This window comes from Rousettus aegyptiacus, unplaced genomic scaffold (genome assembly GCF_014176215.1).
Source record: "Rousettus aegyptiacus isolate mRouAeg1 unplaced genomic scaffold, mRouAeg1.p scaffold_m13_p_10, whole genome shotgun sequence".
Classification (NCBI taxonomy): Eukaryota; Metazoa; Chordata; class Mammalia; order Chiroptera; family Pteropodidae; genus Rousettus; species Rousettus aegyptiacus.
This window is the reverse complement of record NW_023416285.1, coordinates 629,164-652,862: the sequence shown is the minus strand read 5'-3', so window position 1 is coordinate 652,862 and position 23,699 is coordinate 629,164. Positions and strand designations below refer to the sequence as shown.

The window sequence follows — 23,699 nt, the reverse complement described above, 5'->3', positions numbered from 1 at the left end:
TGTGAGTGGCAGGCCAGGGACACAGGGCAGACTAGTCTTCCCTTTAATCCAGAGGTCTCCAGGCTGAAAGGAAGTCACACCAGGAGAGCCGATCTCCGGGATGAGACCAGACTTCAGGCTGATGCTGCAGCAGGCGACACTGGAGGCCTGGGCAGAGGAGGGTGGCAAGGAGGCAGGGTGGGAGTGAGTGAGAGGCGAGGTCGGGCTGGGGTGCTGCCCGGAGGCGCCTGGCTCTCCTCTGAGGCGGGCAGCCGGGAGGCCCCGAGAGGGGCCTGATATCTGACTCAGCTTCTAGAAGAATCTACCCTGGCTACTAGCGTTTGCTTGACATTTAGATTCTTAGAATGCTCTTAAGCACAGAGAAAATCTTCAGGCTCTGCTGCTTGCCTTTAATGCTAACATAATCTAGTATTCTGTGTGCAAGCGTTCCAAATAACGAGCAGGCTGGGGGCGGCTCGCTTTATTCTCGACTTGTACATCGAACCAGGAAGTGTCAGAACTAAATTAAGTTTGTCCAGCATGATTAATTCTGCACGATTCCAGGCTGATGGCTATCTCGCTCCCGCTGGTGGTTCATTTTCCTATCTTCCCATGTCTAGATGGACATGGCCAGCTTATCGGGGTTGTCATCCTGCATCCCCCGACTTACTTTTTTCACATATTATGAAGCCATTCTTGTTTCTTGCCGGTCCATCAGGTTTCTGTCCTCCAGGGGCTCTTTTCAGCAATTCGGCCATCGAGTTGCTGATTCCTCCGTCCCTTTGGTGGGAAGACGAGACGGGGCCTCCCAGGTGAGTCAGCAGCCCCCACCTGGACCGGAAGCCTGCACTCTGGACCTGTGTGGGTGGCTTTTCCAATTAAGGTAGAGTTTACAGTGTTTTTTCCCCCCATGTAGGCAAATTTGAAAGGACTGTTGGGTAAGGTCATGTTACCGTACTTGACAAACTATAAGTGCCTTACAAATGAATGTGTTAGCTGTCTTCTCCAAACCAGGGTTGGCTCCATGTGTGTGTGTGCGTGCGTGTGTGTGTGCGCGCGCATGTTTTGGGAGGGTGGGGAGGAGTGGGCCTTTTGATTGTCAGGTTACATATTTTATGTTTACCAATCTTGAGGAGTGTTATTTATTTATGCTTTAATTGTACCTAAGCCACTGTAAAACTCACACTTCAACGAGGCATGTAAAATTTTCTGGAAAAATACTTCCTGAGTGTAGGTGTGTAGGAAGAGAAGGCTCCAGATGTTGCCCCTAGGGGCTCGGTGACTGGTGTTCCAACACGGACACCAGCTGTGTAGGTGCCCCAGAGGGCGCCCTCTGGGCCTGGCACCTCAGGGGCACTTTGTGTTCAGTGAGGAGCACAGACCTGCCGTCTAGTCCCTGCTGTGTGACGGAGCCCTCGTGCCCACACCTGCATAGTGTCCACCTCGTAGGCTGGCTCTAAGGAGGAGAGGAGACGGTGCATGCCACATGCTTCCCAGCGCTCAGCGGTGGCAGCTCTTTGGTTGCAGAGGGGCCCCCTCAACGTGTTGACAAGACCCTGTGCTTGCATTAATAATGGGCAGGGCAGGAATGGTTTTCGGCAAGACCGACGACTGCTGGCACTCAGGCACTGGGAGGCCGGGGACAGGCTCCCAGCGCTGCATGGAGGCCCAGGGCGGGGTTGGCTCCGCCCCGGGAGGGCTCCTGGAACCCAGTTGTGTGTATGCTGTGCCCCCCGCCACCCTGTGAACACTGAGCCACGCAAGGGGCAGGTGGCGGGCCCCCCAGTGGCCCTGAATGCAATTTCGAAGGGGGTCTACAGGTGTGACAGCATCAGCACACTCACTGTGTTCTTAGGGAAAAGGCAGAACTCCTGCGTCCCCAGCGTTTGCTCTGTGAAAGACCCCGTAAAGAGGTTGAAAAGACAAACTGCAGACTAGGAGAAATCCTTCCGAACCACATACCCGACACAGGACTTGCTTTTGTAATACATAAAGAACTCTCAAAACGCGAGAGTAAGAAACAGGTGCAACTGGGACGTGGGCAGAAGGGCGCGAGGAGACGCTTGGGTTACTGGAGACACCCTCTCTGTGGTTCCGAGTCTTCCTGTCCGCGGGTGTGGCAGCCTCCGTGTCACGCAGAGGTTCTTCAACCGCCTTCTCTGATGTTTTCTCGCCTTCCCCACGAGGGTCTCCTGAAACCTCATGTTCACTCACAGGAACCTGACCCTTAGCCTGGCACTTTCTAAACTTTCCACGTCCTGTGCGTTGTATGTGAAGAGCATTGTCACCGTTGTATATTGATCTGGGTCCTACTCCCTTGCTGACATTGTAACAGATTTGTTATGTTTTCTTGGCCTTTGTAGAAAACCATGTTTAGAATAAATAATGGCAGCTTCAGTTCTTCCTTCCCAGTCCTTATAACATGCATTTGTTTCTTTTGTTGTGCTGCTGAGGCCCTATAGCATGCTCTTAAATTTTTAAGAGCCAGGGACTTGCCAAAGGTCACCAAGCGGCTCATGAGCAGGGCGGGGGCTGCCCGTGTAATAGGGACCCCGATGTCGGAAGATAGGGGCCCGCTGCCTGGGCTGCGGGCAGGGCCAAGCCCTTCGCTCCAGCCTGAGCCACAGGGTCTCCTGGCCCAGAGGCCACTCCCGCCGCCTCATGTCGCAGCCGCCTCAGGTCGCCATCGCCTTCGCGTTCAGAGCATGCTCACGTGAGTGCAGGCCCCGCCCCCTCGCAGACGCAGGCCCCGCCTCCCGTCGCCGCCGGCCTCCGTCGGGGCAGGCTCCGCCCTTCAAGCGCAGGCCCCGCCCCCGTCGGCGCGGGCCCCATCCCTCAAACTCAGGTCCCGCCCGCTCGTCGGCGCAGGCCCCGCCCCCGTCGGCGCAGGCCCCATCCCTCAGGCTCAGGTCCCGCCCGCTCGTCGGCGCAGGCCCCGCCCCCGTCGGCGCGAGCCCCATCCCTCAGGCTCGGGTCCCGCCCGCTCGTCGGCGCAGGCCCCGCCCCCGTCGGCGCGGGCCCCATCCCTCAGGCTCAGGTCCCGCCCCCTCGTCGGCGCAGATCTCTGTCGGCGCAGGCCCCGCCCCCGTCGGCGCGGGCCCCATCCCTCAGGCTCGGGTCCCGCCCCCCGTCGGCGCAGGTCCCGCCCCCGTCGGCGCGGGCCCCATCCCTCAGGCTCGGGTCCCGCCCCCCGTCGGCGCTGGCCCCACCCCCGTCGGCGCAGGCCCCATCCCTCAGGCTCAGGTCCCGCCCCCTCGTCGGCGCAGATCTCTGTCGGCGCAGGCTCCGCCCCCCGTCGGCGCAGGCTCCGTGCCCGTGCGCGCGGCGCGGCTGAGGGGCGGTGCGGCGGCGCGGCGCGGCGCGGGCGGGCGGTGGCTGCGGGCGGTGGCTGCGGGCGGGCGGCCAATGAGGGCGGCCGGAGGGGGCGGGGTCGCGCGGTGTGCTCCCCCGCGGCTGAGGCGCGTCGGCCGTTGCGGGAGGAGCGCAGCCTGCGAGGCCGGCGCCTGAGTCGCTCCTTCGGGCCGGTCGTGGCCCCCGCCGCCCGGCCGCGCTCAGGTACCGGCCCGGTGTTGGCCCGCGAGGCGGCAGCCGGGAGTGCGTCCCTCGCCCGTGCGTGCGTGCGCGCCCTTCGGCGCGGTGCGTGCGCGCCCCGGCGCGGAGCCGCGCGTGAACTTGGGCCGGACGGTCCGGCTGCTGTCAGTGCGCCGAGTCCGGCCCGCGCGGCCCGATGCTTTTCCGCCCGCGTCGGTGCCCAGCGTGTTCGCCGCTGGGCCCCGAGAGCGCTGCAGGCGGGTCGCCTAGGACGCGGGGCCCAGGGGCTCGAGATCCAGGGTTGTGGCCGCCGCCGCTCACGCGACTTCTCCGGCCAGCCCCGACACCCTCGCGCCCCCGGAACCTCGCGCCCGGAGACCCCGCCCGCATCCCGGGACCTTCCGCGCCGCCCGCGCCCCGGCGCCTTCCACGCACTCTGGCTGGAAGGGGCTGCGCCTGGGCTGCGCTGCCACTTGTTGAACCAACTTTGGTGTCGCCCATTCGAGCTCTTGTCGTTCCTGGGGCTCACGTGCTTGTCATTTTGTAGCGAGAGAGAAGCAGGAAGTTTGGTGTGACAAGCTGTGGTTAAGGGAACCCTAAAAGTGGACCCGGACGGCGTGAGGTGGCCAGAATCCCCCCGCCCCCCAGCGACCTGTGCAAGGACGGGGGACTTGGAAGTGGATCCCGCGCTGCGCCTCTGCATGGACTGGAGGGGCGTAAGTCTTCCCTCGGACTTTCGCTGTGACCGAGGAGGAAGGGCGCGCTAGGCGATAGCTGCGCTCTTCCTACTTGGTTTCCCGCAGATTCCAAGGGCACCGGCAGATCCGAGGTTTATTCCTCAGTCCGTTTTAAGTGGACTCCAGTGTTTGCATTTTATCGTGGGGTACCTCTACTTTGAGTCTGAGCTTCCGTAACTTTAAAATACTTAAAAAAAAAAAAAAAACAACCCTCAAGTCAACTCATTACTTAGTTTATGACGATCTGTCAGCACTGAGAACTTTTAAGATGGGTTAGACTTCTTAAATGTGCTTCCGTTTCACAGTACTTAAGAAATTAACCTGAGCATATAGATTCTGCTTCTTCAAACAAGTCAGCTGTCACCTCGCTGTCTCTTGAGTGTGCCCTGGATCACAGCAGGGCTGGAAGGGAAGTGCATCCTCTCTCTCTGATGGTAGAAGGTGGGGAGACACTGATTATTTTGCAGTTCTTGACTATAATCCTGAAATAGATACTGAAATCAGAATTGTTCAAGAACAGTGGGTTTTCTTTAAATTGGCTTGGTTAGTACAGGGATTCTAGACAGTGATTCAGACAAGTCTCTTCTTCAAGTCTTCATTTTATTTTGCCTCCTCCGGAATTTCCTGGGGGGGGGAGCTGTTTCCCACTTTGGAGTGTCCTTTGTGCTGTGGGCAGTGGTGGTGGCAGCCCTGGCCCCTCCCGTGACTCGGTAGGTGATTCCCCTCATTCCCCTCGATGTCCAGCAACTTAGAGCTTGGTTCTGGAGCTCTGTTCCTCTGGTGCACTCTGTGGTGCCACTTCGAGGGCCACACTGCTAGGGTGGCAGTGCATAGTGTGGAGGGGAGCCATCGTCACGGCTCTGCCCTGAGGATGGAGCCTGATGTTTTCCTGACTTACGCTGGATGTGGGGGCCACAGCAGTCCCTTGTTGCTCCTGGAAATATGTAATGGAGAACGTGCCAGTTACCGTGTTTATTTCAAGTGGATTCATTGGGACCTTTCCTAGTTAGACATTTGCCCACGCGCACTCATGTGCACAGGGAGCAGGCATACAAAGAGACTCATCTGTTTTTACTGGTGGATGAAAGAACTAGAACGTTTAGGTAGTTTTCACAGGTGCATTGCAAACATTTAAAAAAAAAACTTTAGAACAGTTTTAAAAACCCACATTTTTATATAAACCCTTTCAGCTTTTTCTGAAGCAATATTTCTTAAAGGAAAATTAACTTTCATGTGTGTTGTAAGTGGTCATAATTTAAACACGTGCACCGAGACCCGGGTATTTTTGTGCGTGTTATTTAATTTGATTCCCCGTGGCCTCATGTAGTGGGTGGTTCTTACCCATTTCATTTAAGGAAATGCAGTCCCAGAGAGGTGAAGCCACTTGTATGCGAGTGCTCAGCCTGTGAGCGGGCCAGCCTGAACCTGGGTCCTCTGTCCACCTGTGTCCTCTTGGAAATTGCTTGCCGCGGTTTTCCTTCACTGTGGTGCAGTCTCCTCTGTGATTTTGGTGGTCTGCGGTAACTTCGCTCGCATGTCTTGTACTGAGTATGAGGACATGGCCATGTCCTTTGTCTTCCTAGCCTCCGTGTGATGTAGGAGTGGTAATGGCTGGTTCCAACAAGGAGAGAGTGGTGTTTGGCCCCATTTGCCTTGTTAAGTGTCACTGCTTTGGTTACTATGGCAGCATAACAAATTATCTCCAGAATTGGTGGCTTCAAACGTGATTACTCATTCATCATTGCTCCTGGTTTCAGGGGTCCAATTCCGGAGCAGCTCAGCTGGCAATCGGGGCCTGGGGTCTTGCGCAGGCCGGTCAGATGCGGGCTGGGCCGAGCGTCCCCTCTGGCCTCCCACTCCGTGTCTGGTACCGGGGCTGGGAAGTCTTCGACAGCGGGGGCTCTGTGGTCACCCCACGTCCACGTGGTCTCTGGACATGAGGGCTTGGGGGTGTGTAGCCAGGTGATGGCAGCGCTTGTGCTGCTGCAGTCCGGGGAGTCGCCCGCCTCTGTCACGTTCTAGGGGCGGCTAAACCCTGCCTTTCCACGGGGGCAGCGCCAGAGCGTCGCCGTCACGCGCTGCCCGCACCGCACTCACAGTCGCTTGTTAATTGCTGCTGTCCGACCAGGTTACAGGGTACGGTCTCAGTGTTCTCTGAGAGGGAGCTGGAAAGAAAGAAAGCCCCTCGGGCTGGGGGTCTGGTGCCGCTGGGGTGGCTGGGGGCCGGCTGTGGTGCTGGCCGCGGGGTCGGCCTTTGCGCGGCGCTGCTTCCGTTTACTGTGCTCTGTCCAGCAGTGTGGCGGACCCCGCTGCCATCTGCTGTGACAGCTCTCCCAGGGACCACGGCACTCTTGTGCTGCTACATGGGCTGGAGTGGCCTTTGGATCCTGGCTCCTGTGGATGGCGAGCTCTGGGGCCAGGTGCTGAGGTGGCCCCAACTTCGTGCTTCAGGAGCTGGTGTGGAGGGGCACGAGGGGCCGGCCCGCGGCCCGCGTTGGAGCTCGGCGTCTGACCTGCAGCCAGCGAAGGTCTGGGTTCCGTGCCGGCGGGGGCTCGGCCTGGGAGAGCCACGGCCACCTGCGGGTGGCTTGCCCACGTGCCTGCTGCCCTGGGGCCGGTCGTCCACGCATGTTTGTTCACCCTGCAAGTCCTTGCTGACCTCTCCTGTGGGTCAGGCGGCCGCGGGGGTATGTGGAGGGGCTGCGTGGCTGTGGGGTGGCATGGACGGTAGGTCTCGTGAGTGGGGCCCTCAAGCATGAACGCAGAGGGAGCGAGGGAACTGGTTCAGTGCAGTGCAAGGACGAAGTGGTCGTGAACGAGAAGAGCCCGCGGTGGGACGTGGCCAGGGCGGCTGTCCCAGGACCACTTGCGGCCAAGGAGGCCCAGGCCAGCTAAGCACAGAGGAGCGGGAATGACACGTTGTAAGAACGCTTGGACGATGAAGTCAGAGCCAGTCCTGGAAGTCGCTCCGCAGCAGCCCCAGAGAGAGTGGCAGAGGCTGAAGGTCGGGGGCCAGCCCGGGGGGTGGGGGGTGCAGTCAGACCACCAGCCGCTCCAGGAATGCACCGGGCAAGGTGGGGAGGGACTCGGCAGCGACACCAGCAAATCCCTGAGACCCCACTGGCTGGTTTCCAGGCCAGGGCGACTGTCCCAAGGCCCCGGGCACATCTTCCAGCATGGGGAGGGAGGAGTTCCTGCGAGCCCGGCAGGCATCCGGGGGAAGGGACATGGGTGTCAGCCACCCGCCTGCCCAGGGCACCCTGCTCAGGAAGCCACAGGATGAGGGCAGGGTGACAACATCAGCCTGAGTGGAGGCTGGGGAGCCAAGTGCAGAAGGGCCGAGGGCATCCTGATGGTTTGTCAAGTTCTATGATTTTGGGGATTTGGGAGGAAGAATTTATATTGGGCAGAAAGTTTGCATATGAGAAAAAGGAGGAAATTATTAACTCTGGGGAACAGACGCCACTGTGTGGCCTAGCCGGGAACACTCCATAGTGACGTGATAGTGTCCGTGGCGACTTAACGACAAAGTCCATCAGGGTAGGGGGGTTGGGGTAGGGTGCCCACACTCAGTGGCCGGTGTCACGCAGAGTGGACCGGTCAGTGAGCAGCTGTGCGTCTCGTGCAGCGCACGGAAATGGCTAGTGCAGAGCCGGAGGCGAGGGGCCCCCTGGGGTGGGGACCGGTGGCGCGGAGCCTCTGCCTGTGACAGGGACGCGGCACCATGGGTTCTAAGACCGAATGCATGGCCACGGGAAGCACGTGCGGCTTGTCACAGGCTGAGCTGTGTCCCGTTGGGGCTCTGTGGTTACACCCTGCCGAGGCTGGCTGGGGTGCCTAGAGGACGGGAAGGGACGGTTTAGGCCACCACGCTGCCCAGGTTCACAGAGGGGGCCTGAGCGGGGTGCGGTGGCGGAGGAACGGGCCCGAGGGGCAGAGAGGGACCGTGCGGGTTGTCAGCTGAGTCCCTGCTCTGGTCGCGGAGAAGGACCCGCACGTCTGGAGGCAAGGCCGGCAGCTTTGAACTTCTTATAGAAGGCAGAGTAGAGATGAGGCTGTTAACCGTGCCTCCTCTGGTCTGAGTTCACTAGACACGAGGAGAGGGCGTCCCCTGAGCCCAGGGCGTCCCCTGGTCTGTGTGCGTGGGGGCGAAGGACCGGAGTGCCAGAGCCGCGGGGGGTGCTGGAGGTCGGCTGTGCACAAGCCCAGCGCCACCGGGGCCCTGTGCAGCGTGCAGGCCCCCTTCCCGCCCGCGCCTCTCCCGGGCCAGCGGGCGGCAAGGCTGGGGCGCCCTCGCATCCTGCACCTGTCCTCCATCCTGCCCACACCTGGCGCTGCATCCACCTCAGCACCTCCCGCTCAGCCGCCACCCCCTCAGAAGGGCTTCCCTGAGTGCCCCCTACTGGCCGCCCTGTTGCTGAGGACCTGCGTCCTGATCGGTTTCTTATGAAGGGAACCTGGCTCTGCAGTGTGGATTGAATTATGTCTCCCCTAAAAGACAGGGTCAAATCCTAACCGCTAGGACCTGGGAACGTGACTTTGTTTGGGAACAGGGTCTTTGCAGATGTAATTAAGATGTAAGGTGAGGTCGCACCGGTTTAGGGTTGACACCCAGGGAGAAGGCCCTGTGAGCACGCAGGCCTGGCCTCCAGAGGGAACCGCCTGCCGATGCTTCGACTCCAGACGTGTGGCTGCGGAGCTGTGAGGACAGAGGCTTCCGTGTCACACCCCCGCGTGGGGCGCCTTGCGACGGCAGCACCGGAAGCCAGCATGCTGGGATTCGAACGTGTGTTTTAGAACACCTGAGTAACGTGTCCTCCTCAGAGGAGGTTGAGATGGCACACTCCAGGGTCCCTTCTCCCCTGCCCAGCACCCGATCCCCATCTCAGCTCCTGGCGGGGCACCGTGGCGGCCACCTGGGGTCGTCCCCCACGGCTGTGCTCGCCTCGTGTGCGTCTGCTGCCGTGGCCGTGACTGGCGCTCTGTGTGGCCCACGTGGCCGGGGTCACGTTTACACTGAGCACACTCTGCTTTATTTTTTAAAACTGTGGCTTGTCACAGGATGACCGTTCACGTTGGAGCTGGTCAGGCCCGTTTGGGGCTCGTCGGTCCCCAGTGCGCGCAGCGGGCGGGTGCCGCGCAGGCGTCCGTAGGACACGTGGTGCGGCGCGGCGCCAGCGTCCTCCTGGGGCCCGCTCAGCTCCCGGGACTTGCCCCTGGCGTCAGCCCTGCCCTGAGCTGGGCTCGGTGCCCCCCTGGCGGTCACGCCGCCCGCGCACCCCCAGAGAGCACGGCCTGTCGTGAGGCGCGCTTCGCTTCGCTCGGGCTCGCGGGGTGTTTCCTCACGACTCGAGCCAGGGTGCATGTTCGCGGGGTGCGGGCAGGACCCCGTGTCCTCCCAGCACGGCGCGCTGCGTGTTTGTCCTGTGGCTGGCAGTACCTGCTTTGATCACTTGCTTGAGTCGGTGTCTGCCGGGCTTTTTAAAAAAATTTTTTAATCATCTCTGCCTACAGCACCTGGTCTTCCTAGGTGGCCTCCCATCCAAGCACTAACCAGGCCCGACCCTGCTTAGCTTCCGAGGTCAGACATGGGGCTTGTTCAGGGTGGCCTGGCTGTAGACCATGGACCGTGGCTCCACTGGGGCGTGACCCTGGGACCTTCTGCGTGGAAAGCGGACGTGCTCACTGCTCCACTATGGAAGCACGTCCTGCCAGGCTTCTGCATAGAGGCGCGGTCCCCAGCCTTTGCGGCCTCAGGGACCAGTGCACCCGTGAGAATCTAGTGCCTGATGATCTGGGGTGGTGAAGCCGGCACTGGGGAGCTGCAAACAGAGATGACGTGTCACTCCCCTGCCCGCCGCTCGCCTCCTGCCGTGCGGCTCGGTTCCTCGCGGGCCAGACGGTCCTGGCCTGTGGCCCACTGGGGGTCAGGGACCCCGGGCGTAGAGTGATCGTTTCCCTTTTCCCTTTGTGATTAGCCTGTGTCTTGCAGGAGATACTTTGAGCCCATGGGAATGTCCTGTTTCTCCTCAGCTTTTCCCACCGATTTTAGCGTTTCTTAATGATTCCTGCCTGAGTCATTGTGGTGTGTTCGTTCGATGGTGACATTCCACCCACGTTTCTCAGTCGGCGCCCCGAGACGCGGAGCTTCCCTTCCCCGTCTCCTTACTCTTCATCCATTTGGGGCCGTGTGGATTTGCGGATTCTTGTTTTGTTCCGGGGACAGTACCCCGGCCCCTCACCACCGGCGGCTGCCCGGAGGCCTGTCGGCATTCTCCGCGTGCACCCAACTCGGGGTGCTCCAGCCTCGTCTTGTCCTTGTCCTTGTCCTTGCCCTGCCTGAGCCCTGGAAACCAACCATCTCTCCAAGGGTGTGTGGCCTGTTTATAAAGTAAAATGCTAGTCATTTTATCACTTTTATTTTATTTTTTAATTTAACTTTAGGTTTTTTTTAATTTTATTTTTTCATTTTATCATTTTTCAAGTTTTGTGGTAGCCACCGTAACCATGCTAGGGTTTGTGCGTGCCGTATGCCACCAGGAGGCTTTGACGGGGATTTGAGAGGCCCCCAAGGGGTGGGCACTGTGGGCAGAGGAGAAAGCTGCCCCTTGGCCCTGTGTCAGAGGCCAGTGCCGTTGCTGTCGTGGGCTGGTGGGGTTGCAGCAAAGCTGGCTGGCCTGAAGGGGCGTCCTGTGAGGGAGGTGCCAGGTTAGGCGGGGGCCCAGGGACGATTTACGTGGAGTGGCAGCAAGAATTGGCCAAGTGGCAGATGCCGTCCTGGGCCCACCTGGTCCTGCCCAGGTGACTGGGCCTGTGGTGTAAGCATGCCGTGGCTGGCTCTGGCTCCCCCCACCCCCAAACACATCCAAGTGCAGCCACTCCTTGCGTAGAGACACGCCCCTCTGGCGAACGGGCTGGCCCTCTTCAGGCCTCGGGATCCCGGCCATGCTGCAGAAGGGGGCTGTCCCTGCCCAGAGGGCTGTCCGTGCCAGGCCGCCAGGTGCTAACGCCGCCTGGCTAGGGTGTGAGTACCCGTGGACGGTGCTGACGGTGCACGCCTCTCCTGGAGTGAGCCTGAGTGTGGCTCGTGACATCGGGTTCCCTCGGCTCGGCGAGCCCCGTCCCCACGCCCCCGCTCCGCCCTGCATGGCCTCGGTGAGTGCACACGTGCAGTGTGGCGGTGCATGTCTGTCTGCTGCCGGACGCCTGCGTTCGCCCCGTGAGCAGCTGGCCCTGGGCCTGGGTTTAAAGTCATGTCGAGGGTGTCAGTTGACTTAAGAGTGTGCACACATGCGTGTGTAAGAATAAGCAGTGGGTGTTCAGTTTGTCGACATCTCGGTGGCCCCGGAAACGTTCCCCGGTTTCTCCTGAGACCAGCTGGTGTGTTTCGCTAACAGGTTTCCTGGGAGGGGGGGCCCTGTGTTCCTGGCAGCCTGCTTGGGGTGCAGGCCGCTGTCCCCGCAGGCAGGTCATGCTGCTCAGACACCCTGAGGTCTGGGGCGACGTGATGAGAGATGCTGGCCCAGAAGGTGACCGAGTGGTTTGAGGTGGGCCGTGGGGCCCCGTCAAGGGCCCGCTGGGGAGGGGGCGCCGCGCGGCCTGGCGGTGGCGAGGAGCCTGGATTCCAGGGGTGCGGCGGCCGCGTCGCGGCTCAGCGTTTTAGTTTCTGAGTGCGCTTGTCTTTTTCTCTAAATGCTCCTTTTCACCGGCTTTCTGTTCTGCGTCGTGGGCATGGTGCCCTGTCCCTCTGAGGGCGGGGTTGCCGGCACTGTCAAGGTGTCGTCCTCTCCTGTCTGTCTGCTCCGGGTCGCTGGGGTCGTCCTGTCCGTCTGGCTCCCTCAGCGGGGGCCCTCGGCAGCTGCTCGCACTCGGCAGGGCCACCCAGAAGGGCTGGTGGCGGATGTGTGGGGCTCTCTCCCCGCCGGTGTCCACGGAGCCAGGCCCCTGCGCAGGCCCCTCCGTTCTGCGGGGGGCGGCCCGGGCTCCCGCTGCTGGTGCCGGGGGCTCAGCGCTCCAGTTCACATCTCCTGCACCCCCGCAGGCCCCCTCCTGGCCCCGGCCCCAGAGTGGCAGTTGGATGGAGTGGGGGAGGGGCGTTTAACTGCTTGGGGCAGGGGTCAGAGGTGAGGTGGGCATTCTGGCATGGTCGGCAGTTAGGGGGGTGTTCAGGTGGTGGTCAGTGGTCGGCGGGGGCATCCAGCAGGTCACAGGTGGGTTGTATCTTGGGTCTCTCCACTGTTGGCTTAGACCTGGCTTTCCGGCAGCTTCTAAAATGTTGTGGCCATGTCTCCTGTCTCCTGCTTTCTTGTTCTTTGGAGGAGAGGTGGGGGTGGCTGTCCCTGGAGCTGCGGCTGGGGCTTTGGGAGGAGTTGGTTCTCAGGTGTGTTCAGCCCGCCATCCTTCAACCCGAACACCGCTTTAATTGCGCTTTCCGGGAGATAATGTGTGTGGTCCTTTTGGGGGAGGGCTTTGTCGGGTGGAGTGGGCAGGAGCACTTTGCACAGCTGGTTCCCAGCACGGAACAAATGCTGACTGGCTTTACACGAGTCACAGGTGATGTGATGTCTCTTTGCCAAAACACAGACGCGAAGCTGGGAAGAGCCTTTGGCGATGGGTCGCGCACCTGCGAGGCGGAAGTGCAGCTGTGAGCGTCCGCGCGCGCCCAGCGACGCCCGGGCCTGCTGAGCCCGCCGTGCCGGAGCCCCAGCGCCCGCCAGTGCGGACGGAGGGCACGGCCCCGACCATGGTCACGCTCATCACCGAGAAGCTGCAGAACCAGAGCCTGGACGACCTGGCCCGCAGCAGCTACGACGCCGGCCCGGTAAGCCAGCGGCCTCGGGCGCACTGGCCCACACGCGCACGCAGCCCAGAGCCCGTCCACACCGGGCCGGTGCGTGTTCAGCATCAGTGACGAGTCTTAACGAGAGTCCGACCTGCGCGGAGCGTGTGCCAGCCCTCGGTGCGCAGCCCGCAAGTCGGCGGCCTGGTGGCGGCGTCCCAGCCCAACAGCTGCACGCCCGTCCCCGAGAGCCTGTCTCGAGTCTGTCCGCATCGGCTGGTTTCTGGGTTTGAGCTTCGTGTGAGGGGGGCTATTTTTCAGGGTCGTGTTAATGTGAATTTCAGGACATCACCCCTGGCCTGGTTAGCTTAGGTCCGGAGGAGGTGGCTGGGTGTCCGGCCCCTCTGGGTGTGGGGCTGAGCCTGAGCTGTCCCGTCTCCGCCCCGGGCCTCGGTGGTGAGAGGGCGGCGGGTCTGAGGGTCAGTGCCACGGAGTGGGGTACCTGGCGTGGGGTGTGGCCGCGCACAGGTGCTGGGCTATATTGTCCACTGCCCAGGGTGGCCAGGGGCTGGCGGGGCCTTTGCAGAGTGCTGCCCGCCTGGCCCGGTGCCCTGAGCCTGCCCCGAGGGGGCTCCTGCGGCACACACACGGTGCCCGGGCTCCCGTCTCGCTTCCCATGAAACGAGACTTTAACCAGGACCAGAGGCATGCGCCGCGCGCGCGTCAGCGGGCGCCACGTGCAAGGAGCCAGCAGCCAGGCGCCGGGTGGCTTTTCCAGGAAGACGGGCCTGCAGGGTCCCCCGGGAGCCACCTGGGTGACCCAGTCCTCCACGCCGGCTGTCATTCTCATCCTGCTTGGGGAACGCCTTGTCCCCCTGGCGGAGAGAAGGCCATGTGGCCAGTCGTCAGTGGCCGCTTGGGAGCACCCCGAGCAGCAGGCCCAGTGAGTGTCGCCGAGGCCTGGGTGCAGCTGCTCTCTCCAGCCTCTGCTGGCCCTGCAGGTCAGTTCTGGGTTGTTGCTGTTGACAGTGGTTTTTTTTTCAAGACTTGAATTTTTTAAGGCCCATTTCATGGTACTTTTTTCTTCTTGAAATGGGAGAATAGACTTTCCTTTTGCCCCAGTTTTAATATTTTCAGTTTTAAGAAGAGCCATTCTGGTGTTTGAAGCATAGTTCTGGTGTGTGTTGAGGAGAGGACCGTAGCCTGGGGGAGGCCCTGCCACTCCCCTCTGCCGGTCAGGTGACGTTCCGCAGGGCAGAGGGGCATGCGAGCAGGTTTCACTGTGAAGACACTAGGTGACAAGAAAAGTCCTGTGTGTAATTCTTCCCATGTAACACAAGTCGTTTTGCTTTTGAGTCTACCTCACGGTCTGTGCAGGAAGGGAATGGTCTGGAAAAGGGTCCCCTTATCACGGGACACGTCTCGCCAGCCCCCCGGTGAGCGCTGCCGATGCACCTGTGTGGTTTCATAGACTTGGTCCGTAGACTTTCGTTTCTAGCACCTGCTTTTTCTAATATTCACTTTTTTAAAAAATAAGATAATTTGCATGCCGTGAAATAACGCAAATTGTCGTATCTGTTTGAGAAAGAAGTCTCTGCCATCTGTATCACCCATTTGACTTTTGACTTTTAGTTTACGTGGTTCTTTAATACCCTTTACAGTTAGGACAGTTGCTCAGCTCTGGGAGAACTCCGAAACCCTGTACCCGGTGGCCAGTTACTCTCGTACGTGAGACCAGCTCTTTCCGTTACCAGCAAATGGCTAAGCGCAGGTTACTTTTAACATCCACTGAAACAAATCAGTTTGAAAAACCAATTTGTTGTATAAAAATAGACACTGAAGTTTTCAAAGGCAACTTAAAATAGTCTTTTTATGGCCACATCTAAATGCAGGCGAGAGCGGGGAGTCAGAAGCACCCCCCGCCCGCCGCCCAGCCCCGCGCCGTCTGCCCCGCGCCCGCGCCCGCCCGGCCTTCCCCCTCCGTGGGTGTTCCAGTGCGCGTCTCCGAAAGGTGTCTTTTCACGTGTCCCCTGCGCCCAGCCCGTTCTGCACGTTGCCGATCGGAACTCGCTGTGCCGTCCTGTACAGGAGCCCCTGGTCCCCGCGGGCTTTTAAACCGAAATTCAGGAAAGGCGCTGGGGGCGCGCGGCGGCTCGGCCCTTTGCGCTGTCCTGCGGGCGTGGTTCTGCCAGCGGACGACGGGCGGCGGCCAGCTTCTGGCTGCTGACCGCACGCGCGCCGGTCTTGGTGGTCATCTGTCCTGCTCCTCTTGAGTAGCAAGGTCGCTGCAGGCGTGGCAGTGTCTCCCGGGGGCTCCGTGTCCTCACAGCGTGGGGCGTCTTGCTCAGTTTCCAGAGGTCTTGCGATGGCCAGTTGCATAGTGACGGCTGCATGACCTCTGCAGGACATGCACCTCCTGCGTGTGGCCTCTGGGTTCTGGTGGGGCTTAGTGCCCCGGGGTGCCATGCCTGAGCCAGGGCCTGGAGCTCGCCGAGCAGGCCCTGACTTCACTGGCAGACCGCGGCCGGAAGAGACAGCTCCGTCCCAGAGGGGCAGCGCCTTCTCTGTCGGCCGCCATCCATGGCCATGGCCACAGCTGCTGCGGTGGCCGGAGGGCTGACCCGCTCCAGGCGCAGGCTCGTGGCTCATTGTTCCCCTTACTCAAGTCGACGTTGTTGGGCTTTTAAGAATCCTAAGAAAAAGATGTATTCCATGGGTCACTGTTTTTCTCTTTAATCACCAAAAAGACAGGGCTGGGAAAAAAGAGTTGATTGCAGTGATAAAAACAGGGCTGGTTCTTGACTCAGTGCTGTCTTTGAAGTCTCACGTGGACCCTCTTTCTTATCACTTTCAGTATTCTGCTGAGAAACTGGGCAAAGGTGGCTACCTGTTCCCTCTTGAGACCCATGGTAGGTGTTCGTAAGCCCGAAGTGTGTCAGCTCTGTGACTTTCAGGCGAGTTGAGTCCTACCTTCTCTCTGGTCACTGGGGCTGTTGGCGGTGACCCCTGTGTTAGGTGGCACCCCAGACTCCTCACGCGCAGGCTTTTCCCAGATGCCCTGAGGACCGATGGAAGTAGGAGGTGGACCGGCACCCACCCTGGGTGCCACGTCCTCCCCTGGAGTCCGCCCCGCACGCGGCCTGTCCCTGCCCAGAGCCCCTCGGGCTTCCGGCTGCAGGGCCCGCCCGTTGCCCTCTGACCGTGCCCCTGGAGAAGTGCAGGGCGCCTCGACCGAGTGGCCGGGTGGGCAGGAGGGGCCGGCACTGACGGGTCTGCACGGGGGTGGGGATGCCCCACGCCCGGCGTGCTGGGTCCTCAGGGCCCCTGGGGCCCATGGCTGTGTGTCCGTTGGCGGCGTGTCCTCGCCCTGAGGCTGGCGGGTGTGAGGTGTGGCGGGGGCGCGCATGCCTGCTGCTCACTTGTCTCTCCTTCCTGTTTCCCCAGGAGACAGGCGCCCTTGGACGGTCTTAAGTGGAGGACAACCTGTCGGAAGCCAGGTGGCCACGGGCCCTGCTCTCCCCTTCCCGCCAGGCCCCTGCGGGCCAAGCAGGGGCCTCGGTGCCGTCAGCTCCGTGGACCTCAGGGAGAGCTCGGGGCCACCCCTAGCACCGCCCACCAAGCGACACTGCCGGTCCCTGTCTGAGCCAGACGAGCTGGCCCGCTGCCGGTCCCCGTGGCGCCCTGGCAGCTCCAAGGTCTGGACTCCGGTCTCCAAGCGGCGGTGTCACAGTGGTGGGAGCGCCACGCTGCAGGGGGGGCCGGGCCCCGGCCTGCCCAGGAGCGCCGAGCCGCCAGGCGGGGCCTTCCCCGAGGCCGGCCCGCCCCCACCCCCAGCTCCGCGGCCGGCCTCTGCCAGTAGTGGCCCTGCGGATGGCAGCAGGGGTGGCCCGGGCCTGCCCTGGTGTCCTGCCCGTCCCTGTGCACTGTCCTCACGTCGCCGCCTGTCCCTGTCGCAGGAGCACCTGGTGGACGTGGGCAGCCCCCCGTGCACGCCCGAACCAGGCCGGCGGCTGGGCCTGCCCCGGAGCCGCTCGCAGCCCTGCGTGCTCCCCGGGAGGAGGGGCCGGCTCAAGCGCCGGCGAGAGGGGGACGCTCGGTGGCCACGCCCGTCCCTGGACTTCCTGAAGATGACGCGGGTGAGGCTTCCTCCTGGGTGCAGACCTCTCCACGCCGCTTTCCCCCACGGGCGGGTCTGGGGGCAGGCTGGCCGGCACGCGGCCGTGATGGCGAGGGGCCGTGTTCTCCGCACAGCTTCAGGGCCAGGCCGCGTGCTCAGCGGGTCTGAGGCCAGAGCGTCCCGGCAGCACCACTGCAGCCACGCCTCCTGCCGCCGTCCACTCCTCGCCCCCTTCCGTCCACGCTGGCCCCGGGGCGCAGCGGGGAGCAGGGGCCTGAGCTCTTTGGGCGACAGTTTGGGATATGAGGGGCCGTCCTAGGCCGTCCAGGGCTGAGCCGGCTCCGCTCGGACCCAGGCTTCTCCTTGGGGTCCTTGCCGTGTCCTCTTTGGGGACAGCGTGTGCTTTGAGGTTTGGGTTGTGCGCCAGAGTGAAGGCGGGTGGGCCCCCCGCCTCTTCCACCCTGTTCTCTGCGCGTGCCGTTGTTCAGAGCGGAGCTGGGGGGAAGGAACAGCCCAGAGGACGGCACCTCTGCTTCTGCAGGGCGACGTCCCGGCGCCGGCACGGCAGGGCTGTCGTGGGGAGCGGGACGGGGCCCGGGCGCGCGGCTCGGTCTCGTTTCCTCGGGGCCTGCTGTGGGAGGGGCTGAGGAAGCAGGAGTGGGGCCGGCCGGGTCGAGGAGGGAGCGGGTGCGGGGGCTGCCCGCTGGGCCCGGCCGTGCCCCGTGGGCCACGTGGGGCGCGGGGCTCCACAGCCAGAGCCCAGACGGAGCCCGGGCCGTCCGCAGAGCGGCGTGGTCCTTGACGTCACTGTCGCCGTGCCTTTCTTGAACACTGGGTTTTCTGAAGAGCCCTCCCGGTGGCTGGGAGGGGCCCCCAATCCCAGGCTTCCTGGCCGGGGGGGCTGGGCAGACAGAGGGACATCCTGACCTGGTGGGTGGACGCAGCTGTCTCATCTGAAAACCACCTGACTCTGGGCGTTTCGTCCCAGAGTCGTCGTGTGGCTGGGTGAACGCGACAGTTGTCACGTGAAAGAAGACCTTGGCTCCCAAGAGGGGTCAGGCTGAGATTGGACAGGTCGCGGCCTTTCCGTGGCCACCTGGGCTGTGGAGGATGGAGACCTGGTCCTGCTTGTCTCCTGCGCCCACACGTGGGGTCAGGCTGCAGCTGGTGGTGGGGCTGGCGGTGAGCAGGCGACCTGGGCTCCGGGCCCAGGCCTTGGTGACCGCAGGGGCACCCTGGGGTGAGAGGGGGCCGCGAGGAGTCCCTCAGACGGCAGGCAGTTCCTTTTTGGTGCCGACTGGGTCCAGGGCCCCCAGCTAGTTAACGGAGGGCGGGCCCACGGGCCGGTGTGCCTGCCGGCACGTGGCTGTCAAAAACCCGGAGCTGTCGGTCTGCGGCCCTCGCCCTCCTGTGGCCGAGGCAGGCTCGGGCCGTCCCGGAACACTGGCCGCGGGTTCCTGCTCCCTCCGGGCAGAAACGGCTCAGCAGAGAGGGCTGCATGAGCATCCGCCGTGGTCGCCTCCCACCGTCTTCTCCGCTTTCTTTCCGGGAGGCGTGGCCAGCAGGGTGGCGCCGAAGCCCAGTCGCCCACCGCATCTAGGTGGTCCTAGGAGCACATGCGTGCGGGGTGCTGGGCACTGCCTGGCTCCTCTGCCACCCAGTGACACGGGGGGGCTTCAGGAGGGGCCCGTGGGGCTGTTGGCTGTCCTGCGGAAGGCAGGGAGGACCCGGGAGGTCTTAGGTGCACCTGGATGCTCACGGGCGCCCTCACCTCTGGCCATCTCTGTCCCACCACGGTGTGGACCCACCGAGCCCTTTGGGGCTCTGTGGCTGGCCCCTCCCTTTGGCTGCGCGAGGAAGGTGCGCTGGGGTCGGCCAGGCCAGCCCCATGGAGCTGCTTGTTGCCGGCGGGTGTCCGTTTCTCCCCGCCAGCTGGAGCCTGTCGGTCGAGTGCACACGTGTGCCGCGTGGCGGGTGCTCGCAGGGAGTTGGGGGCCCTGGTCCGGGCTCCTGCTCGGCCCTGGCCTCCGGAGGCGGCTGCTGGTGGCAGCCGGCCAGCGCTGGCTGGGCAGACGCTGCACAAGCCTCGTGGGACCCGGCTCGTGGGGGAGAGTGGACGCTTTGGCTAGTGGCGGATGCTGGTGGCCGGCCAGGCCCGGGCGCTGTTGGAGGAGACTCAGGATGGCTCATAGGAGGGTTTCCGTGGTCTTTTCAGGATCTGCTGGCTCAGGTGTCTCTGTTAACTTGGCTTCCGGTGGTGGGGATGGTCAGCGGTGCTCTTAGCCAGCATCCCATGGGACAGCTATTTGCACACGGGGTGAAAGACCCTCAACCATTTAGAACTCAAGTCTTGACCTTTGATTTTGGAAAAAACGTTTCTCATTCACCCGCTCATGTGCAGGTCATCATCAAACCTCGGAGACGGTAGCAGGAGCCAGCACTGTCCAGTGACAGGGGCCACCATGTCAGGTTGGGCCCCAGGCCAGGTCATTTTGGCTTTCTGCATCGGGAGGCACGTGTCCGGGGGGCGGGGTAGATACCCCGTCGGGCCGCGTTTGCAGGCCGGGGCTCTGCGTGCACACCGTCAGCGGTGCCGTCTGCTTCACAGACGGCCTGAGCCACAGTGTGGTCCGTAGGTGACCCGTCCTCTGGTTCTTCCCTCACCTGTCAGGCGACCGCTGTTGGGTTAGAAGGTTCGGCTTATGTGAGTCACAAGGAAACGTCACAGGCGTTGGTTTAAAAAAGGACACGCAACACGCCATCAGCACGCGTGTGCGGAGCTGCGCCCTCTGTGCCGTGGGCTCGTTGCCATCCACGCATGGACCCAGGCTGTGGCTGCCTTCTGCGGAGTGACGGGGTGGCCCAAACGGCCGTGCCAGAACCCACCTGGATTTGAATAAAGAAGAAACGATCTCGCGAACCTTCACTCTGTGATCAAAACGTGTGGCCAGTAGGATCTTCAAAGATTTGATTCTTCAGTCTTTTACTTTTCAAAGAGTCTCACCTGTTAGCATAGATTAGCAAAGCAGCGGGGACAGGGCCTCGCCTCCGCCTCGCAGGGCCGCGCAGCCTGTCAGGAGCTCTGCGCCCCGTCGCCGCCCCCCGGGGGGCGTGGGCTGGCCGCAGCTCCCTGTTTCCAGCCAGAAGGGGCGTCCCGTGCTCTGGACAAACGGTGGTTGGGGGCCGTCGCCGCACAGTTGTCAGCGCACATCCTAGTTCGCAGGTGCTGGTCAGTGTGCGGGCACTGAACTGAAGCCTGGGCATTGGGTGGCCGTCCCCATGGCTGGGGTTGATACGTGCATTGCCACACCTGGTCAGCAGGGTCCCCGTAGGAGGTCCGAGCCAGGTAGAGCCATGCTGGAGCAGGGTGCGTGTGGCCCAGGGCTGGAGGCCGAGAGGACACCCGGCTGGGTGGAGCCACGGGGGGGCGGGCTGCTCCGGCAGAGGTGTGGCATGCAGGGGCGGCACAGAGGACCGGGAGTGCCGAGCCTGGGTGTGGGCGGCGTGGGGGCCATGGCCCTGCCTGTGATGAGGGGCTGTGGCCGGGGCCTACTCCCGCGCGCGGCCTGGGATGAGCCACCCCAAAGGTGGGTTGGGTGGCCTGCCAGGCCTCAGCCCCCATGAGACAGCCAGGGGGAGGTGCTGCCGAGAGGTGGGCCTTGACTGCAGCTGAGCGGCGAGCTCCGGTCTGGGGAGCAGGGCTGGAGCTGAGCCTGGGGACCCCTGTCTTCACCGATGCGGGGAGGTTGGCTGGGGTCCCGGGGTGGCAGTGGCCCATCTGGGGAACCAGTCGCAGTGGGGAGGCTGCTCCGAGGGGCAGAGGATGCCCTGTATGTGGCGTCTGCCTTGGGTATTTTGAGATGAGGAAGATTCGAGCATGTTTATGTGTGGAGAAGAGCCGCTGGGGAGGGAAGGGTGCATAGCGGGGTGAGGCGGGCCCCGGACACGGGGGCGGGGCATGCAGGACTCGCCTAGCTGGAGCTGGACACGGGACCCTCCCGGCCCACCTTTCCTGAGCACCTGGCACACTCCAGTCCCTGGCATCTCTGCTCTGGGGTTGGGCACCCTCAGCCTGGTGCAGTGGTCTGGGTGGGGCCAAGACACATGTCTCCCATGGGTGCCCGACAGGCCTTGGCAGGCAGCTGCAGGGCCTGTTGGCTGCCTGGGAAAGGCCAGGGACGTGGATGCCCAGGGCTCTGAGATGGCAGCCCCGAGGGCAGGTGATGGCCAAGGCACAGGGGGTCAAGAGCGCTTTGTGTGACTTGGGGACCCGTCGGGGTTGGCAGGACGCCTCTTCCCATGAACCCTCCTGGGGTGCTTTAAGCCCGTGTCTTTTCTGTTGCAGACTTTAAAAAACTCAAAAAGCCTTTGCTCCCTCGATTATGAAGATGAGGATGAGGATGACCCTGGAGTGAAGACGGCCGTGTCCTCCCCGTGTGACCCACATGGCCTCATGGGCCTTGTCGCCTCTGGCTCCAGCCCCCTGAGCACGTGTCCCGGGCCCCATCCCGCCAGCCCCGGCCCGTGGGCCTCTGGGGAGCCGGCGGCCGGCGAGGGCGGGAGCAGCGGGGACCCGAGTGACTGGGACAGTGCCGGGGAGGAGGGCATCTTCCCCCTGGACCGCAGCGAGCTGGACCTGGAGCAGATCGAGAACAACTGAGCGGGCAGCGGCGCCGGGCGCGGCGCAGCATCGTGAGCGCGGGTGCGACTGGGGCTCAGGCCTTCCCAGGGAAGTCTCGTGCATTCCCACGGCTTTCACAGTTCGGGTTGAAGCATCTGTTTTGAGATGAATTTTCAGAAGGGCGGCATGTCAGCCGGGAGCGTGCACAGGCCGCGGTGCGGGTCAGCCCCTCGGGCGACGCCTGCGCGGGGTGGGCACCGCGCGCTGCCCAGCTGCTCGGAACACCGCCTTGGGCGCCAGTGGCCCGGGCCCTCCGCGGACGCGGCCATCCCGTGCGCTGCCCGGCCGGCCTGCGCCCCGTGTTCCTGCCTGCCGTGGGGAGCAGGGCCGAGCTGCGGGGCTGCCTGCTGGCCGGCGGCCTTTGGCCGAGGAGGGCGTGCAGGAGCTGGGGCTTCCGGCCGGGCCGTGAGGACAGCAGTCCCGGAAGCGTCCGTTCCGTGGCTTCAATAAAAGGCATTTGCTTTGCACGCGTGACCTCTGCGTGTCGGCTCCGTGTCCGGGTGTGAGGCAGGCCCGCTGGCCTCGGGGTAGCACAGGACGGCTCTCCCGCCCGTCCTTCCTCATTGCAGGGAAGTCATGGGTTCCTACCAGAGACGCTGACCTGGGAGCTTTGGGGCAGAGGAAGGCATTTGTGACAGCAAAAGAAAACATTAGTCATCTTTGGAGACAGTTTCTTGATTTTTTTCTTCCCTGAGAAAATTTGCATAAATCACTGTCATAATGGAAACCGTCTTAGCCAGTTTGGACTGCAGACCAAAGGTAGGCAACGGTTCGGGGAGGCTTCCCAGACGGGCCTTCCCGAGGCCCCCGCCCCCCACCAGGCCCCGTGGCCACCCCTGTGCCCCAGGGCAGGATCCAGCAGCGCCCGGCCTGGTCCATCCTGCAGAACCTCAGTGGCCACAGTGGTTATTTTTAATGTCACAAATTTTTTTTCTTCTTAAAATTCAGGCTGCCGTCCGGGGGCCCTGCTATTCCCAGGGGCGGGTGGCTCAGAGCCTGGCGGGCTTCCGGGTGGGTAGCCGCGGCCATGTGGGGCAGCGCCGGGGCGAGGCCAGGTGTGCCGGGCGCCTCCCTCCTGGCCCAGAGCAGCCTGCGTCCAGACCGTGGGAGGCAAAGTCGCTGGTGCGGCCCGCCTGGGCGCCGCCCGGGCGGCGGTTCCATCTACGGAGGAAGACGGAAGCCGCCGCGGGCCCGGGGCCGTCGTGAGTGGCCCATCGTGGGCCTCGAGCGGGACGGGAGCCCGTGGGCACCTGAGAAGCAGAGCGCCCTTTGGGGTCGTGCCGACCCCGAGTGTGTCACCTGTGCCCCGGAGCCACCGTCGGGGGGTCCTAGGCGGGGGCGGGGTGGTTCCCTTCTGGGACCCTGCGCAGAGCTCTCAACGAAGTGCCAGGCCCTGCACCGGCAGCTTGTGTTTTGCATTACTTTTCGGAGAGGGGCTCCATGCATTAGCAGTCACCAGCCAGTGGTTGGTTCTGGGCTTGACCCGAGAATCCAGGCCTCTAGGCTGTGGGGTGGGGGCCGGTGGTGCTTGAGGTGGCAGGCCGCGGGGCCCCGCAGGGCACTGCCCGCCTGTGGCCTCTGGGACAGCAGGAGCTGGGACAGGGCCCCGGAGAACGCGGAGGTGTCAAGCCCTCTGGAGAGCCTCCCGGGATGGCCGTCGGGCAGCAGGGCCTGTGTCGTGGGGGAGGGGCCCAGAGGGTGGCGGGCAGGCCAGGAGGTGGCGGGGCGGGGGACGCGAACTCACCAGGCAGTGGAAGGGACGCCTGGAAGCTACAGCCGCAGCGGAGACGGACAGCGGTGTGGGCGGAAGTCCCCACGCCTGCCGTCCAGTGGGGTCCTCGGATGGCCCCTCCCCATGCTGGCTGGCCAGGGAAA

At 63.0% G+C, this 23,699-nt stretch overlaps 1 protein-coding gene across 4 annotated transcripts; it reads left to right on the top strand.

Annotated features, from left to right (window-relative positions):
* Window positions 1-3,389: 3,389 nt before the first annotated feature.
* Window positions 3,390-22,291, top strand: FAM53A (family with sequence similarity 53 member A). Of its 4 annotated transcripts, none has more exons than XM_016159318.2 (5): window positions 3,390-3,534; window positions 12,831-13,068; window positions 15,881-15,935; window positions 16,471-17,162; window positions 21,489-22,291. In XM_016159318.2, exons 2-5 carry the CDS (start codon window positions 12,991-12,993, stop codon window positions 21,801-21,803), a joined length of 1,140 nt encoding a protein of 379 aa, XP_016014804.2. In that variant the 5' UTR covers window positions 3,390-3,534; window positions 12,831-12,990; the 3' UTR covers window positions 21,804-22,291. The 4 variants fall into 4 exon arrangements, with proteins under 4 accessions (XP_016014804.2, XP_016014803.2, XP_036083278.1 ...); XM_016159317.2 differs by lacking the exon at window positions 3,390-3,534 and adding an exon at window positions 3,550-4,226; XM_036227385.1 differs by lacking the exon at window positions 3,390-3,534 and adding an exon at window positions 3,550-4,688.
* Window positions 22,292-23,699: the final 1,408 nt, after the last annotated feature.

Coding starts and splice junctions, on each gene's coding strand:
- FAM53A (XM_016159318.2), top strand. CDS start 12,991: ATGGTCACGCTCATCACCGAGAAGCTGCAGAACCAGAGCCTGGACGAC. Junction 13,069..15,880: donor GCAGCTACGACGCCGGCCCG/GTAAGCCAGCGG, acceptor TATCACTTTCAG/TATTCTGCTGAGAAACTGGG. Junction 15,936..16,470: donor GTTCCCTCTTGAGACCCATG/GTAGGTGTTCGT, acceptor CTGTTTCCCCAG/GAGACAGGCGCCCTTGGACG.